Here is a 17,171-nt window from a genome sequence, read left to right as displayed (position 1 = left end):
AATGAAGAGCAATTTGAAGTAATGGTTAAATTAGCAGGAACTGAGGTATTTCTTGTTTTTTTTTCAGAATTCAGGGCAGCTTTTGATATTTTTGTGCAGGATGCTGAAGATGGGTGCATTAGCACCAAGGAGCTGGGTAAAGTGATGCGCATGTTGGGTCAGAACCCCACACCGGAGGAACTGCAGGAGATGATTGATGAAGTCGATGAAGATGGTACAAATGTGAATTATTGTTGTATCATCTGTTAGAATTATTTAGCACTGTAAACATGTTACATTTTAGACTCTCAGTCTGAAGAAGGGTCTCGACCCAAAACGTCACCCATTCCTTATATCCATAGGTGCTGCCTGTCCCACTAAGTTACTCCAGCATTTTGTATCTTCGGTGTAAACCAGCATCTGCAGTTCCTTCCCCACTTTAAATTTAATGTTTACGATATAAATTTAAAACAATGCCACACTCAACTGGCATCCTAATACTTATTGAGGAGCATATTGGTATCCTTTTTAAGCATTTAGGATTCAATTACATCCTTTTTGTGAATTATAACATTATTATTTGCTTTTGGAACAACAGACATTTGACATCTTAGAATAAAGGGGAGGCCATTTAAGACTGAGGTGAGAAAAAACGTTTACACCCAGAGAGTTGTGAATTTATGGAATTCCCTGCCACAGAGGGCAGTGGAGGCCAAGTCACTGGATGGATTTAAGAGAGAGTTACATGGAGCTCTAGGGGCTAGTGGAGTCAAGGGATATGGGGAGAAGGTAGATCACAATGAATGGCCGTGCTAGCTCGAAGGGCAGAATGGCCTCCTCCTGCACCTATTTTCTATGTTTCCATGTTTCTAACTGTTGGCCTTGTGAACATTGGGGCGTAATTCATCTAAATCCTCATGGTCCTGGTTTCAATGTAGTACATTTCTCATCTCAGCTTATTCACCATGAGAATGCCCAGGTACTTGTCTTGGAGAAGAAATGGATAATCATCCCATTGCTTTTTGTTCTAAAAAAAAAAGTAATTCAGAGCTTTGCAAAGTTAACATGCAACGTTTCTGGAAGAAAAATTTATGCTCCCCTTAAAAATATATTTATCAAAGCCTGTACCCTTTCCTGGACTTTCACTCGCATGATAACTGTCAAAATGTACATACAAATTGAAATCCCATGTCAGACGGAGGCATAAATGACTGAGGAACAATATGAAGTGATTCAGAGCAATCCATGTTCACTATCAATGTTGCAAGAAATTAAAAGTAATTTTCTTCATCACTTAAAATACAACACCAGAATGTAGGTGCAGTGAACCAAGCATAGACACGGCAACCATTTCGAGCACTTGCGCTTTGTCTACCTAGGCCTACTGGATCTCCCGGTTGCAAACCATTTTAACTCTCCTACCCATTCACTGAACTTTTTGGAAGCTATTGCCATAGTGAGTCCACACGCAAACTGGGGGAACAGCACCTCGTATTCCACTTGTGTAGCTTACAACCCAACGATATAAACAGTGAATTCTCCAATTTAGGTACCTTACATACCCCTACCCTCACTCCCCAGTGCCCCACCTGGACTTGCACCTATTCCTTCTCCGCACCTCCACCTGCTTTATAATTTGCAACTCTTCAATCCTTTAGTCACAGACTTTGTTTACTCCCTGGCCTTTGTCCAACCACCTGCCTATCTAAACTCCCCCTCGGCTGCCCCGCTTTGTCCTGCCCCTCACCTCTCCTAGCTTTCTATCCCTCCCTTCCCCATACAATCAGTCTGAAGAAGAGTCCCGATCCGAAATGTCACCTATCCATGTTCTCCAGAGATGTTGCCTGACCCGCTGAGGTACTCCAGCATTTTGTGTATTTTGTTGTAAACCAGCGTCTGCAGTTCCTTGTTTCTGCAGTAATTTCCAAATTCCCCCACAGAGCGTTACTCTTGTCAATCTTCAGAATCATCTTGAGAGAGTCTTGATCTGTTAACAAAACAGGTGTTTACAAACCTTTCTTAGTGTAAAATATTACATATATAAAATGCAAATGTTTAATGGTGGTCTGAACAGCATTCCACTGAAATAAGTAAAGAGAATAAGATAGCATTACCATTGAGCCTGTTATGGAGTTACAAACAAATCCAATAAATGTTGTTTGACTAAAAAATCAAAATATTTATCAATTTGAACCACATTGATCATTCTGTATAATTTAAAAAAACTAGATTAAAATAAATACAAACTCACTCAAGTTACACGCAGGAACATTATCTGTTTTGAACAGATATAGTGACATTTTTCTACAAAATCTGAGCTGTAATATTTCCACGTGTGGATTAGCCTGACAAACCATATTGAGTGGTTATTAGCTTCGTTGGCATTTGATGAGGTCCTGCATGGCAGGCCGCTCCAGAGGGATAGATCGTATGGGATCCAGGAAGAGTTAGCTGACTGGATGGAGAATTGGCTTCATGAAAGTAACCAGAGGATGATGGTGGAAGATTGTTTTTCGGACTGGAGGCCTGTGTCTAAGCGGGGTGCCTCTGGGAACAGTGCTAGGCCCATTGTTTATATAAGTGCTATGGATGAGAATGTGCAAGGCATGATTAGTAAGTTTGCAGATGACACTAAAGTGGATAGTGTCATAGATAGTGAAAATGGTTATCAAAAATTATAGCCAGATCTTGCTCATCTCAGCAAGTAGGCTGAGGAATGGTTAATGAGTTTAATGCAGACAAGTGCGAGGTGTTGCATTTTGGGAAGTCAAACCAGGGCAGGGACTTCACAGTGAATGGCAGGTGGCTGGGGAGTGTTGTAGAGCAGAGGGATCTAGGAGTGCAAGTACATACTTCCCTAAAAGTGGCATCACTGGTAGACTGGGTGGTCAAAAGGGCTTTTGGTACATTGGCCTTCATCAGGGTACTGATTGGTACTGAGTATGTCTGTAGAAGGGTCTCAATTCGAAACATCACCCATTCCTTCTCTCCAGAGATGCTGCCTGTCCTGCTGGGTTTTGTGTCTATCTACTGAGTATAAAAGTTGGGATGCTATGTTACAGTTGTTGGCGAGGCCACATTTGAAGCATGGAAGCATTGTTATTCAGTGTTGGTCACTGCTATAGAAAGGGTGTTGTTAAGTTAGGGAGAGTGCAGAGGAGATTTACAAGGATGGTGTCAGGAATTGAGAGCCTGAGTTATATGGAGAGATTGGGCAAGCCTCATTGCTTGGAGTACAGGAGGCTGATTTTGTAAAGGTGTATAAGATCATAAGACAAAAAGATTGGTTGAATTCACATAGACATTTACCCAGTGTAGGGGAATCAAGAACCAGTGGACATAGGTTTAAGGTGAGGAGGAAAGATTTAATAGGAACCTGAGGGGCAACCTTTTCACACAGAGAGTGGTGGGTATATTGAATAAGCTGCCAGAGGAGATCATTGAGTCAGGTATTATAACAACATTTAAAAGGCATTTGGACCACGTACATGGATAGGATAGGTAGAGGTATATGGGCCAAACATGAGCAGACGGGACTAGCATAGATAGGGCATCTTGATCAGCATGGGCAAGTTGAGATGATAAACCTGTATGGCTTTATGACGTTTGACCATTTAGTTTCTGTACAAAACACATTGAAATATTTAAAAAACATTTTAGATAATCTGTAAATATAAATTATATAATTTGTAATCATCCCCCACAGCTGTTCTCCATTTAATGGATACTGTAAGTGCCCACCTGAGGTTGGCCCAACCAGGAACAGACTATTTGTATGCTTATGTTAGGAACGACTGGGGTGGCACATTGGCACAGCGGTAGAGTTGCTGCCATACAGCGCCAGAGACCCCAGTTCAAACCTGACCACGGGTGCTGTTTGTACAGAGTTTGTACGTTCTGCCTGTGACCGTGTGGGTTCTCTCTGAGTGTTCCAGTTTTCTCCCACGTTCCAAAGAAGTGCAGGTTTGTAGGTTAATTGGGTTCTATGAATTGCCTCCAGAGTGCAGGATGCGAAACTGGGATAATATGGAAGTGTGCAGGTGATCAGTTTAAGGCCACAGTTTAAGAATAAGGAGTAAGCCATTTAGAACGGAGACGAGGAAACACTTTTTCTCACAGAGAGTGGTGAGTCTGTGGAATTCTCTGCCTCAGAGGGCAGTGGAGGCGGGTTCTCTGGATGCTTTCAAGAGAGAGGGCTCTTAAAAATAGCGGAGTCAGGGGATATGGGGAGAAGGCAGGAACGGGGTACTGATTGGGGATGATCAGCCATGATCACATTGAATGGCTGATCATCCCCAATGGCTCGAAGGGCCAAATTGCCTACTCCTGCACCTATTGTCTATTGTCTATTGATCGATGGTTACTAACTACTACTACCCACCAACACCCTGACATGATATTGTCTGGGTCTTGCTGTTTGTGGACATAATCTACCTCTTAACTAATAGAATATGTGGTATAGAGACCAGTGATCTCAGTTTCATAAATGTTGCAGGACAGTTCCTCAGTTCTTCATGAAAGCACCTCCTTTAAAAATAAGGTCAGAAGTGAGATTTTCCACTCATGAACGAACAGTAATCAGTTTCAATGTGACCTGCATTATTATAAGCGCTCAGCATACGCATCGACGTATTCGTCAAAAATGTTAAAAAACTTAAATCTGATATTCAGTTAATTGTTTGCTAACTTTTTTCCATCTTTAACTAGCTTCTTTCAAAAAACAAGTACAGGCCCCCAAAAATCTGCAGCTAGCTCTGCAAAAACGGAGTCTCGTGATCAAATGAACTTTGTTTACATTTGCCAACTTTCTGATAATCTCTTTGACCATGGTGCCTTACAATCACATTCCCTCCCTTTGAAACCCAGAATGCACAAAAATAGATTTCCAGTGGCTTTATTCAATAACAACAGTGAATGGGATGTGTATCTCAAGGTGTGTAGCCTATTTTTATTTTGAGAAAGTGGTGTAATATTTTCACCCTCAGTAATCTGCAATTCACCCACTAGCCTTGCTCCAACCCCAACATGAAGTACCCGTAAGGTGAAATAATATTCACCCGATGGGATGGAAGTAATGTTGTACTCCATTGATAAACTCACAAATTCACAATTACAACCTTGCACAGTACATTGTTCAAAATCTGTTCTTTCCACAGTAATCATACTGTACTGAATTAACTCAACATATTTCCTAAAATCTCAATTGGAAAAATTAAAAGCAATGACCAAAAATATGATACAATACAATGATACAATGAAATTTGGTTTCAGCAGTCATACACACAAGAAAAAGAACCAAGACACAACACAATTTACACAAACATCCATCACAGTGAATCTCCTCCTCACTGTGATGGAAGGCAAAGTCGTATCTCTCCCCTGCACTCCTCATTCTCCTCCCGATATCAGAGTCAAAGCCCCCGTCGGGCGATGGTAAGTGTCCCGCGGCCATTAGAGCCGCGCCGGGTGATGCAAGGCCGCGCCCCGGGTCTTGGTGTTGGAGCCCACGGCGTGCATTAGCAAGACCCACGGCCATTTAAAGCCGCGCTGGGCGATGTAAGGCCCCGCTCCAGGTAATTTTCAACCCCGCAGGGACCCGCGGGCTCCCGGTGTCACCGTCCACCAGACCTGCGGTTGGAGCCTCCGAATCTCCGGGGTTGGGTCGCAGCCGCGCGCCACCACAGCTCCTCCCGCTCCGAACTCGGCCAGCTCCGCGATGGTGGGTAAGTCCGCAGCTCCGTGACTGGAGACCCAGGTCGGTCCGGTTGGAGGCCGCTCCACGGTGCTAGGCCCCAACGACAACGGAGACCCGACAGAGAAAAGGTTGGGTTCTCCGTGCAGGGGAAAGATTTCAAAAGTTCCCCCCGCCCCCACACACATACCCAGTTTTTAAAAAAGCACTTTAAACTACATTCAAACGCGACAAAAAAAATAAAATGACAGACGGACTGCAGAGGCCGCTGCGACGTGAGTCGCGCCACCCACCCTTAACGATAACATTCTTACATATTCCGGTTGACATTTTTCCCGTCGAGGCTGGGATAACCTTATCTGAACATTTCATCCTTTATTTCTCGACTTATTGCAGATTATAGTTGAAAATCGTCAAAAGACATTGAATTTAAAACGATCGGCTTTCACTGACGACATCACAATGGGTCTGCTCCGTGCCATCTCACACACAGAATCTTCCACGCGCTTTGAGCGACGTAACCCCCCGGGTTATTCAAAAGCGTCGAAAATCAGAAACCTCAGCTCCAAAAGACAGTGGACACCCGGAAACCCCAGCTCCAAAAGGCAGCAAGCTCCCCTCTCCCTGCCTCTCTGCCCTCTCTCTCTCTACCCTCTCTCTCTTTGCCCTCTCTCTCTTTGCCCTCTCTCTCTCTGCCCTCTCTCTCTCTGCCCTCTCTCTCTCTCTCTCTCTCTCAGCCCTCTCTCTCCCCCTCTCTCTCCCCCTCTCACTCTCCCCCTCTCTCTCCCCCTCGCTCTCCCCCTCTCTCTCCCACTCTCTCTCCCCCTCTCTCTCCCCCTCTCTCCCCCTCTCTGCACTCTCTCTCTCTGCCCTCTCTCTCTCTGCCCTCTCTCTCTCTCTCTGCCCTCTCTCTCTCTCTCTCTCTCTCAGCCCTCTCTCTCTCACTCTCAGCCCTCTCTCTCTCTTCCCTCTCTCTCCCTCTCTGCCCTTTCTCTCTCTCTCTGCCCTCTCATTCTGCCCTCTCTCTCTCTCTCTGCCATTTCTCTCTACCCCCCTCCCTCTCCCTCTCTAGCTGCGCCTGTGCAGTTGGGAGCTAGGCGTGAGTGGATAGGGCAGGGATGGGGTAAAAGAAGCGAATGAATAATATTCATATAGTAACAAGGGAGGGGGGGTTAGTGTGTGTGCGTGGGGTGTGGTTAGTGTGTTTGTGTGGGGGTGGTTAGGTTGTGTGACGCTTCAGGCCACCCCCCCCTCCCCCCCCCCCTGCAACGGGTCCCACTTGGTCTAGTACTTATTAAAACTCTGATCTTGTTAGTGTGTATATGTGGTTGTCTTTAGATCTTCGCGAAAACACTACGCGGTAACGATTACATTTTTACATATTCCGGTTGACATTTTTCCCGTCGAGGCCGGCATCACCTTTACTGAACATTTCATGTTTTATTTCTCGACTTATTCTCGACTCATTACTGATTAAGTCAAAAGACTTTAAAATTGAAAACAACAAGCTTCAAATGATGACGTCACAATGGCTCAGCTAGCAGTGATCAGCCTCAATGATGACACGTTATTCACGATTAAAGCTTTGAAAATGCCAACTTACACAAGATTTTTACATATTCTAATTCACATTTTCCCCTCGAGGCAGAGATCACTTTCACTGAACATGCTTTATTTCTCGACTTATTACTGATTAATTACCTTGAATTTCAAACCAACCAGTTTCCAATGATGATGTCACAATGGCAGCTTGAACTCATGACGTCACAATAGACAGACTAGAAGGGGGAGGGCGAATTGCTATTGCAACACGCAGGGCAAGTGCAATTGGAAGTTATTTTAAATAGCACTGCTGAAGGAGGCCAGGGGAGTGCTGGAGTCTTAGTTCGGGAATAGCTTGAGTTGGAGGACAGTGCCTCCTGTGGGGGCTAAGGGCAGGGAACGGGTGCGTTGGGGAAGCAGACCCAACGGGTCTGCACTTGGTCTAGTACTTATTAAAACTCTGATCTTGTACATGTGTATATGTGTGTGTGTGTGTGTGTATATGTGGTTGTCTTTATATCTTCGCAAAAACACTTCGCGGTAACGATGACATTTTTACATATTCCGATTTACATTTTTCCCCTCAAGGCCGGGATTACCTTATCTGAACATTTTATGCTTTATTTATCGACTTATTCTCGATTCATTACTGATTAAAAGTCTTAAAAAAAGTCAAAAGAGATTGAAAATAAAACCACCAGCTTCAACTGATGACGTCACAGTGACTCTGCTAGCCGTGATCAACCTCAGTGAAGATTTCATCCTACTTTTGACATGATATTTGCGATTAAAGCTTTAAAAATGCCAACTTTCACAAGATTTTTACATATTCTGATTCACATTCCCCCCCTCTAGACAGAGGGAACTTTCATTGAACATTTTATGCTTTATTTCTCGACATTACTGATTAATGTTTAAAAAAAATCAAAATACCTTGAATTTCAAACCAACCAGCTTCAATTGATGACATCACAATGGCTCGACTAGCAGAGGGAGGGCGAATTGTTATTACAACACGCAGGACAAGTGCAATTGGATTTTTTTTTAAAGAGCACGGCTGAGGGAGGCAAGGGGAGCGCTGGAATCTTACGTTCGGGAACGGCTTGAGTTGGAGGACCACGTCTCCCTTGGGGGCTACGGGTTGGGGGAGCAGACCCAACAGGTCTGCACTTAGTCTTTAAACTAAACTTCAGCACATCAATTATTCCATAGTGTCTTACTTTTTTAACAGTCTATCTGTCAACATCTTCAGCTACTGCTTTGGACCAAATTGAAAAAAAAAGTAAAATATTCTGTTATCTGTGTGTTGAAGTTAAAATACTCCTTATAACTATGTTTGTATTAATATGCCTGGGAACTGGGTAAGTATACAAGGATGTAAAGTAGCAAATTGATACTGTACATTTTTAGTTGTAAATTTCACCTTTTAATGAAGCATTAATAATGTATTTTGTAGCTTCATTTTTTTTCTGCAATATACGTTCATTGAAAATATTTCCAATTTTTGTTTTTCATTTAGGCAGTGGTACTGTTGACTTTGATGAGTTCTTGGTCATGATGGTGAGATGTATGAAAGATGATAGCAAAGGAAAATCAGAAGAAGAACTGGCAGATCTGTTTCGAATGTTTGATAAGTAAGTATTCATGGCTTGAAATATACATGTAAACTCCCTTTTGCTTTCCTGGATGTTATATCCCCACTCCTATGTGCAGTTATTAACTTGGGTAATAAAATGAAAATGCTGTTCACAAAATCATTTTAACTCAACAGAGAGTAATCTATAGATTTTCATTCATTTAGAACCAGTTGGTTCAGTGAAAATGGATACTTAAGAAGCATTTTATAAATAATTGGTAAACTAGCAGTGGATGCCATTATTAACATGCAAGTCAGTTCATTTCTAGAATTAGAATTAGAATTAGAATTAGAATTAGAATTTCCTTTATTGTCATTCAGACCTTACGGTCTGAACGAAATTTCATGCCTGCAGTCATACATACAATAATACAATAATAAACAACACTAAACACAAATTAACATCCACCACAGTGAGTCCTCCAAGCACCTCCTCACTGTGGTGGAGGCAAAAATCTTAGGGCTGCAGTCTCTTCCCTCCTCTTCTCCCTCTGTGCTGAGGCGATACCCCACCGGGCGATGGTACAAACAGTCCCGCGGCTCACCCAACCCCGCAAACGGGCCGGCTCAAACACCGCGGCCCGGGGTGGTCGAAGCTGCCGCCCTCCAGTCCAGCGGACGCAGCCGCTGGCCCGCGGCCAAACCCCAGACTCAGGTCACCGCCGCCAGAACGCTGTCCCAGCCACCGGAGCACCGTTCCAGCCCCGAGCCGGATCGCCCTCGCATGAGTGCCGTTCCTCCCTCGAGCTGGGCCGCCCCGACGGGAGCGCCGTACCTCCTTCGAGCTGGGCCGCCCCGACGGGAGCGCCGTACCTCCTTCGAGCTGGGCCGCCCCGACGGGAGCGCCGTTCCACCCTCGGGCTGGGCCGCCCCGACGGGAGCGCCACAGCCCCTCACGGGAGAGTCTCAGCCCCGCGCCAGGCCGCCCTCACGGGAGCGTCACAGCCCCTCACGGGAGCGCCGTTCCAGCCCCGAGCTGGACCGCCCTCACGGGAGCGAGCCCAGGGCAAGTCCTGACTGGCTCTGCCTCCGGAGTCTCGAGGTCGCCAGCTCCGCCATTAGGCCTCAGCGCAGACGGAGGCAGAGAAGGGGGATACGACAAAAAAGTCGCATTCCCCCGAAGGGAGAGACAGCAAGCCCCGTTTCAACCCCCCCCACATAAACACAACCTAAAAACCAAAAACTTAACTAGACAAAACGAAAAAAACAACACAAAAAAGTAAAAACAAACGGACTGCAGGCGAGCCGCTGCTGCCAGGGCAGCGCCGCCACTTCCGGAAGATGGTCCTCTAACCTTGTAACGAAAAATTATGGACTGTATTCCTCCATTCTTCCAAAATGTGCGCTTGAGTGATACATTAAGAAATATGGTGTACAAATGCACAAGATCATATTAAGTTGAAAAACTTCCTTACAGTTTATTTTACAATTGTAATTTCAAAGCACGCAAGTGTCAATTTCATTGAAGGTAAGTTTTAAACGTATCTAACTACATCTTAATTGTTTTAATGTCCTCCGACTCATCCTCTAGTAATGAAAATGATCTTCTCTGATGTCACATTTCTTTAGATTTTAATTAGGATTAAAAGATTTAATAATACTAACTTTGTCCATCACGCCTCTCTTAATTTAATTCTTCTCCCTTCCTCTTTGTTTATTTCACTTTCTGCCCTTAATTTGAAATAAAATAAAATATTTGAACACTTCCTGGGTCAGTCTGTACTGTTCATTAACAATTCTTCAGTCTAATTATTTAGAGACAAAGGATAGATTTGTGTCTGTTTGCAACGCTGTATGGGGGTGAGAATATGGGATGTCACTTATAAATCTTTGCTTTCCTTTCTGTTCTATTGACTTCAGTGGAATAGATATTGTCAACACTTGGTGCTACAACAAAGGCAAATCTCTCTGTCACATTGTTGTTATGCACACTGGCCACGGACACCTTGTTAGAGGAGCAAGATTTTAATTAATTGTTGACTTTGTAGTTGTCAAAGGACTTGCAAAAGTGCAATAAATGCTTGGTGCCTGCAAAATCCAGCCTTGTTCACCCCAGATTGAACTGAGAATATGATACATGGCATCAGAAATGAATGGATCATAAATTATACCAACTGTTGTGTTGGGATCTTTTATGTACAAACATAAAGACATGGACTCATTACATGGTGATTGCCAAAATCATCCTGGGTTCTTCCAAGAATCAATATGGAAGAATCCATGTACAGCAACTCAACATTTAGTTTGCAGCATTGGAGCTGCCAACATGATGGGAAGTAAATGGAGCAATCTGGATAATTGTCTGGAAAATGGATGTTCTCTAAATCACAGTGGCGGGTATATGGATAAACAATGACTGCCAGTGCCAGACATTGGCATTTCCTTGTTTGTGCTTGTTCATTGAACTTCCAGTCATTCGTTCAGACTTGCAATAAAGACAAAAACATTCAATAATTGATGGGAATGTGAGGAGAATCAAATGGGTTAGGGTAGGATTAGGGTAAAAAGGGGTGCTGGATGGTCAGTGCAGCTTTGGTGAACCAAAGGTCCTGTTTCTACAGTGTATCTCTCTACGACTATGAATCAATGAGGTCGGGTAATATCTGTGGAAGGAGAAATAATACATCTTTAGTTTTAATATTATTTTTCCATTTCTCCGGTGGATGTTGCCTGATCTGCTGAGATGTTTCCAGCATTTTCTGCCTTTTATTTTAGTTTTCCTACTGTTTTTTGATTTCCATTCGGATTTGCAATATAGTTTTTCACCAAAGAGAGACTCAAAGTGCTGGAGTAAATCAGTGGGTCAGGCAGCTTCTCTGGAGAAAAAGAATGGGTGACATTTTGTGTCGGAACCCTTCTCTCACTGCTTCCCCCTCTGCGATTCTTACATTCCTTCCTACACATATACTTTTCATGTTTAATTTGAATTATGGAATCATACAGCAGATATGGTCGTTGTTTGGCTTGTCATTCCTGTGCCAGTTCTTTGAAATACCTACCAAATTAGTCTCACTTCTAAATTCCTTTCACAAGGGCCTTATAAATTTCCTATGCCAAGGATTTATGCTAGTTTCTTTTGGAAGTTTCTGCTGAATTTGCTTCCACTGTCCTTGGAGGCAGTGCGTTCCAGATCACATTGCACACTGTATTAAAAAAAATCTTTCAACTTATCACAAATTCTTTTGCTTAAGAAAGAACTGCAGATGCTGGAAAAATGTGCCTACAAATTCTCTTGCTAATCACCTTAAATCTGGCCATTTTGGTGACCTTTGCTAATAGAACAAGGTTTACCTTAGTTACGCTATTAAAATCTAGAAAGATTTGAACAACATTTCACTAATTTTATTTGTAACATAGAATTAATGTTAAGCTATGGCACCTATTCCCCACCCCAACCTCTCCTCCTCCCTTGAGACTAGGATAAATAACTTGAATATTGGTATTGATTTTACTCACGTACTACTTCTAATTTTGATTCAAAATGGCAGTACAAAGTAATCAAACAATTAAGAAAATAAGTGTCGGAAAGAACTGCAGATGCTGGTTTAAATCAAAGGTAGACACAAAATGCTGGAGTAACTCAGTGGGACAGGCAGCATCTCTGGAAAGAGGGAATGGGTGATGTTTTGGGTCGAGACCCTTCTTCAGACTGATGTCAGGGGATGGGCAGGACAGAGATAGAATGTAGTCAGAGACAGTAAGACTGGTGGGAGAACTGGGAAGGGGGAGGGGATGGAGAGAGAGGGAAAGCAAGGGCTATTTGAAGTTAGAGAAGTCAATGTTCATACTGCCGGGGTGTAAGCTACCCAAGTGAAATATGATAATATGGTCTGACTTTATATGTTAATAGAAATGCTGATGGTTACATTGACATTGAAGAATTAAAGATCATGCTGGAGGAAACAGGTGAATGTATTACTGAAGATGACATTGAAGAGTTAATGCGAGATGGTGACAAAAATAGTGATGGAAGAATAGATTATGATGGTAAGTTACATAACCAATTTATCTCTTTACAGGCCACAGCCTTTTATTTGTTCGATGACAACTGAAATAATGCCTTAGATTTATTTTGCTCCTGAATATTCCCAAATTTTTGAACTAGAAGCATTTTGGCTTCTTTCCCAGAATCTTGGGTCATCTCAGGCAGGCATTTGATATTCAAGCAGATCTACACAATGATTCATTCAGAACATATTATGATGCAATCTCATCAGCAGCCTATCTTCTCCCCCTAACGCCTTCTGCTTTCAGCAGAAACTACTCTCTCCATGACTTTCTTCGCCACGCACTTCTTCTGCGACCACAGGAGGTGCAACACCTGTTCCTATATCTCCTCCCTCATCTCTATTCAGGGACCCAACATCTCTTCCGGATGAGACAGATTACATGCGCCTCCACCAACCTCGTCCCATTGCATTCATAGCGGTGAGACCATGAGTAACTAGTCGACCACTTTGCCAAACCACTTGTGTTCTCTTTGCCAGGGCTAGCTGGAGCCCCCGGTTGCAACTTCCCACTCCCATGCCAAGTTGTCTGTCCGCAGCCCCCTCCACTCTCCAGACTGAGGCCAAACACAAACTAGAAGAACCGCACTACATTCCACTGAGGGAGCCAACGAACCCTACGGCATGAATGTGGAACTCTCCAATTTGTGGAAAACCACCCCACCTTCACCTTCTATCAGATTCCACCATTTGCAAGCTTTTGTTTTCTCCACTCATCATCTCCAGCCTTGGTTACTTTATGTACCCTCCTCTTCCCCACCTGACTCATCAGCCAATCAACCCCTCCTCATCTGGATCCACCTAACAGTTGCCAGCTTTTGTTCCACACCTTTTTCTCCCAGCTATCTCCCCTCTACTCAGTCAATCTGTAGAAGGGTCCTGATCCTGAAACATCGTCTGTCCATTTCCATCCACAGATGCTCTCACCCACTGAGTTCCTTCATCAGTTTTTTTTTTACACATTATATCCTACTTGTATGACACAATGATTTAAAATGTTCACTTAAAATTTAGACATGGTACTCAATACTTTGCAGTATGGAGAAGTTTTTAATGTGAGTTAAGCCTCAGAGGGCAGTGGAGGCAGGTTCTCTGGATGCTTTCAAGAGCGAGCTGGATAGGGCTCTTAAAGATAGCGGAGTCAGGGGATATGGGGAGAAGGCAGGAACGGGGTACTGATTGGGGATGATCAGCCATGATCACATTGAATGGGGGTGCTAGCTCGAAGGGCCGAATGGCCTACTCCTGCACCTATTGTCTATTGTGTGGCCGCAGGCAACTTGAGGGTCAGATGCGCCCTGGAGTTGGCTCCCGACAACAACTGTCCTTAAGGGGAAATCCATACAACTGAGCTCTCTGGAACTCTGTGGGCAATATTCTTCGAGGTCAGCAGAGAGTGCTATTGCTTTGCCATTGACCACAAAATCCAAGCTTGAATGTGGAGGAGCCCACTGTGAAAACTGAAGCTATCCTGGGACTAGGATTGTAAACACAAAAAAGTGCCCTTTTCAGAAAAGAACTCCAGAACTGAGGGCTTGGAATCAAAGGGAGGGTTGTACCATTTATTGAGCGAAACCTCTCTCATTTTCAATTTATATTCTTATTTCATAAATATTTCTAAAGGTTTAAATTGCTTTATCACTGGACTTTATCACATGAAGAATTAGAAAATAAAATAGGGATAGTACTGTGTTCCAAAATATTTTTGCAATTAAGTTTACTATTTTTTACCAATAGCAACTGGGCGGCTGCGAACCTCAGTGACCCAGGCTTAAAGTGGACCATGGGTACCATCAGTGTGGAATATGTACCTTCTCCCTGTGGCTGCATGGGTTTCCTTCCATTTGCCTAAGATGTGCTGGTTACATTGCCCAATGAACCCTATGTTGGTGGGTGGGAGAAGGGGAGTTTGGTGTAAGGGGTAAGGAAGAGGAAGAATGTTAGTGTAGATCGATGTTTGGCGGTCAGTGTGGATGCTGGGCTGAGGCGTATGTTACTGTGTTGAATGGCTATGATTCCACACTTTGAAAAATTAAAGAAAAAATGAAAACTGAAGTTTAATATTTTACGCTCTTCTTTTGCAGAATTCTTGGAGTTCATGAAAGGTGTCGAGTAAAATCTTGTAGAATTATTGGCAGGAATCCAGTTACTTGCTTTGCTGTGAACCCTCTTTAGTCCATCACTAACAAGCATGAAGAACTAAACAACCCTCATGCCCAAGATTTTTCCGGTCATTCCAATAAATATAGAACTTTTTCACTTATTGTACATAATTGAATGCTTCATGTAGCCTTTCAAAATAAATTGATGGCAGTTGTTGAAGATGAATTAAAGTTGTAATCACTGTTGCATCGTGTATGTTTGGATAAACCTACTCTCCTCATATAAACCTCTTGAGATTGAGTTGCAACAGACTCTTTATCCACAACTGTCACAACATAACGTCTGAAACATGGACAGGGTCAAGTCATTTCTCAAAAGGATCACTCATTTGTTTAGTCAGTGATCTCATTGTTCTTTTTTTTGTTGACTGATGGGGCAACAACTCTTGTTATTTAATCATCATAATGTAGATTTAAAAGAAATGTCATAGCCTAAGTGCACCGTGGAAATAAAAGGTTCATTGTGGTGTAAAGATGTCAATTCAAATTCCAAAACAGAGGGAAATAGTAATAGGGACAACTGTGCAACTGCATTTTCATAGAAAAAAATACACTTGTCAATGTAAAGCCCCCAAAATTCTCAAATAGATTTTATTAAAAAAAGATCGCCTCCATTTAACACTCACATGCATTTAAAAAAAATTACTTGTAATATCTATCCAACAATAACTCAGCAATTTAAAAAAAGCTGCAGGTTTGGAAATTGCATAATCTGAATCAAATGTAATTGCCATATCATGACCTGCATGAAAATTGAGGAAACAATTTGATTTTAGAAATCACATTTTGCAACTTTTTCTGAACATTTTTAGTCCACCAAATCCATAATAAATTAAATTAATTAGATGGAATCATAATTCCAGCAAATTCTGAAGAACTCGCTGGAGAGTGTAGAATTTTCCACTCACTGATTTTGGGTATGAAGACCGCCAGAGATATTACCTTGACTGCTACTACATGGCGACAAATGATTACCAGAAGCTCCGTTTCATGCACATGCAAATCTGAAGAAAGAAATTTTGCCAGACACATCTTAGATCCCAAAATTAGGACTGATTTGTATCCTGTGGATTTACATAAAAATGCAAACAGTATACAGAACTCCTAAATTATTTTGTGAAGGTTTACATCACCACTAAAAATTCAACTCAGAGGTTTGGAAGTTGGGTGATTGTTCTATTTAGAAGATATTGCAATGAAAGGTCATCGGCCTAAAATGTTGTTTCCCTTTCTACCAACCCTGTCTAATCTGCTGAGAATTTCAAGAATGTTCTGTATTACAATGAGTAATCCTGTAACTGAACCCACCATGTTGATTCAGTTGGCTTAACCCAGGATCCAAACTCATGGGACCTATCTGTGCTAAATAAAGATGGCACATTGAACAGTTGGCAACATGAACAGTTCCTAAATCCTGATAAATCATGATGTCTGATGAAGCACATTCATCAGTAAAGTTCATTCTTATGTCATTGTAGTACTTATGGGTGGTGCCTCATATTCAGGATGCTTCATATATTCTCAAACTCTGATTATAAATGCTAAATAGTACCCTCGGGTGTAAATATACATAGCACATAGAACAGAAAAGCATAGGACCAGGTGTAAGCTAATTCTGTATGAGGCAATGTCTAAAGCATGGCCTGGTGTCTGTCTATTCAAACTACTGGGTGTAAGCAACTAAGTTCTATTTGTTCTTTGATATATAAATTATGATTTCTTCCATTGCATCTTAAGCTGGAATGTTTGTAGAGCTGTTCTTAGTTTTCCCGTTTCAGCGCTAGATCCCAAATCAGAAGACGAAGATCAAATTGTACCTGTGATTAAGGGACACTGTATTTAAACCAGTGAACCCATCTGATCTGCTGTATTTAGTATAATATTGCACATTGGTTGCATAGCAGAAATAATAAAACTGAATACGCTGGAAACACTCAGCACCTCAGGCAGTATCTGTGGAAATAGTAATGTTTCAGGTCAAAGACTCAAAGTTTGAACAAAGGGTCTTTAACAATAACTTTCCTCATTTTCCACAGTTGCTGGCTGACTTAAAGTGTTGTTTTTATTTTCAGTTTTCCTGCAGATTTTTTTATTTGTATGAATAGTAAAACAGTCTCAATCGCTGACACTCAGCTTAAAGTCATTTTGAAGAA

The 17,171-nt window shown here is 42.4% G+C and overlaps 1 protein-coding gene across 1 annotated transcript in view; it reads left to right on the top strand.

The window, feature by feature from the left end:
* tnnc1 (troponin C1, slow skeletal and cardiac type) overlaps positions 1 to 15,056 on the top strand; it is a 34,966-nt gene extending 19,910 nt beyond the window's left edge. Inside the window, exons 3-6 of the mRNA XM_033037285.1 lie at positions 68 to 214; positions 8,733 to 8,847; positions 12,700 to 12,836; positions 14,941 to 15,056. Of these exons, the coding sequence (XP_032893176.1) occupies positions 68 to 214; positions 8,733 to 8,847; positions 12,700 to 12,836; positions 14,941 to 14,972 (431 nt within the window). The 3' untranslated portion in view covers positions 14,973 to 15,056. The remainder of the gene's footprint in view (positions 1 to 67; positions 215 to 8,732; positions 8,848 to 12,699; positions 12,837 to 14,940) is intronic.
* Positions 15,057 to 17,171: the final 2,115 nt, after the last annotated feature.

This window comes from Amblyraja radiata, chromosome 18, assembly GCF_010909765.2.
Source record: "Amblyraja radiata isolate CabotCenter1 chromosome 18, sAmbRad1.1.pri, whole genome shotgun sequence".
Lineage (NCBI taxonomy): Eukaryota > Metazoa > Chordata > Chondrichthyes > Rajiformes > Rajidae > Amblyraja > Amblyraja radiata.
This window is presented reverse-complemented; position numbering and strand designations above follow the sequence as displayed.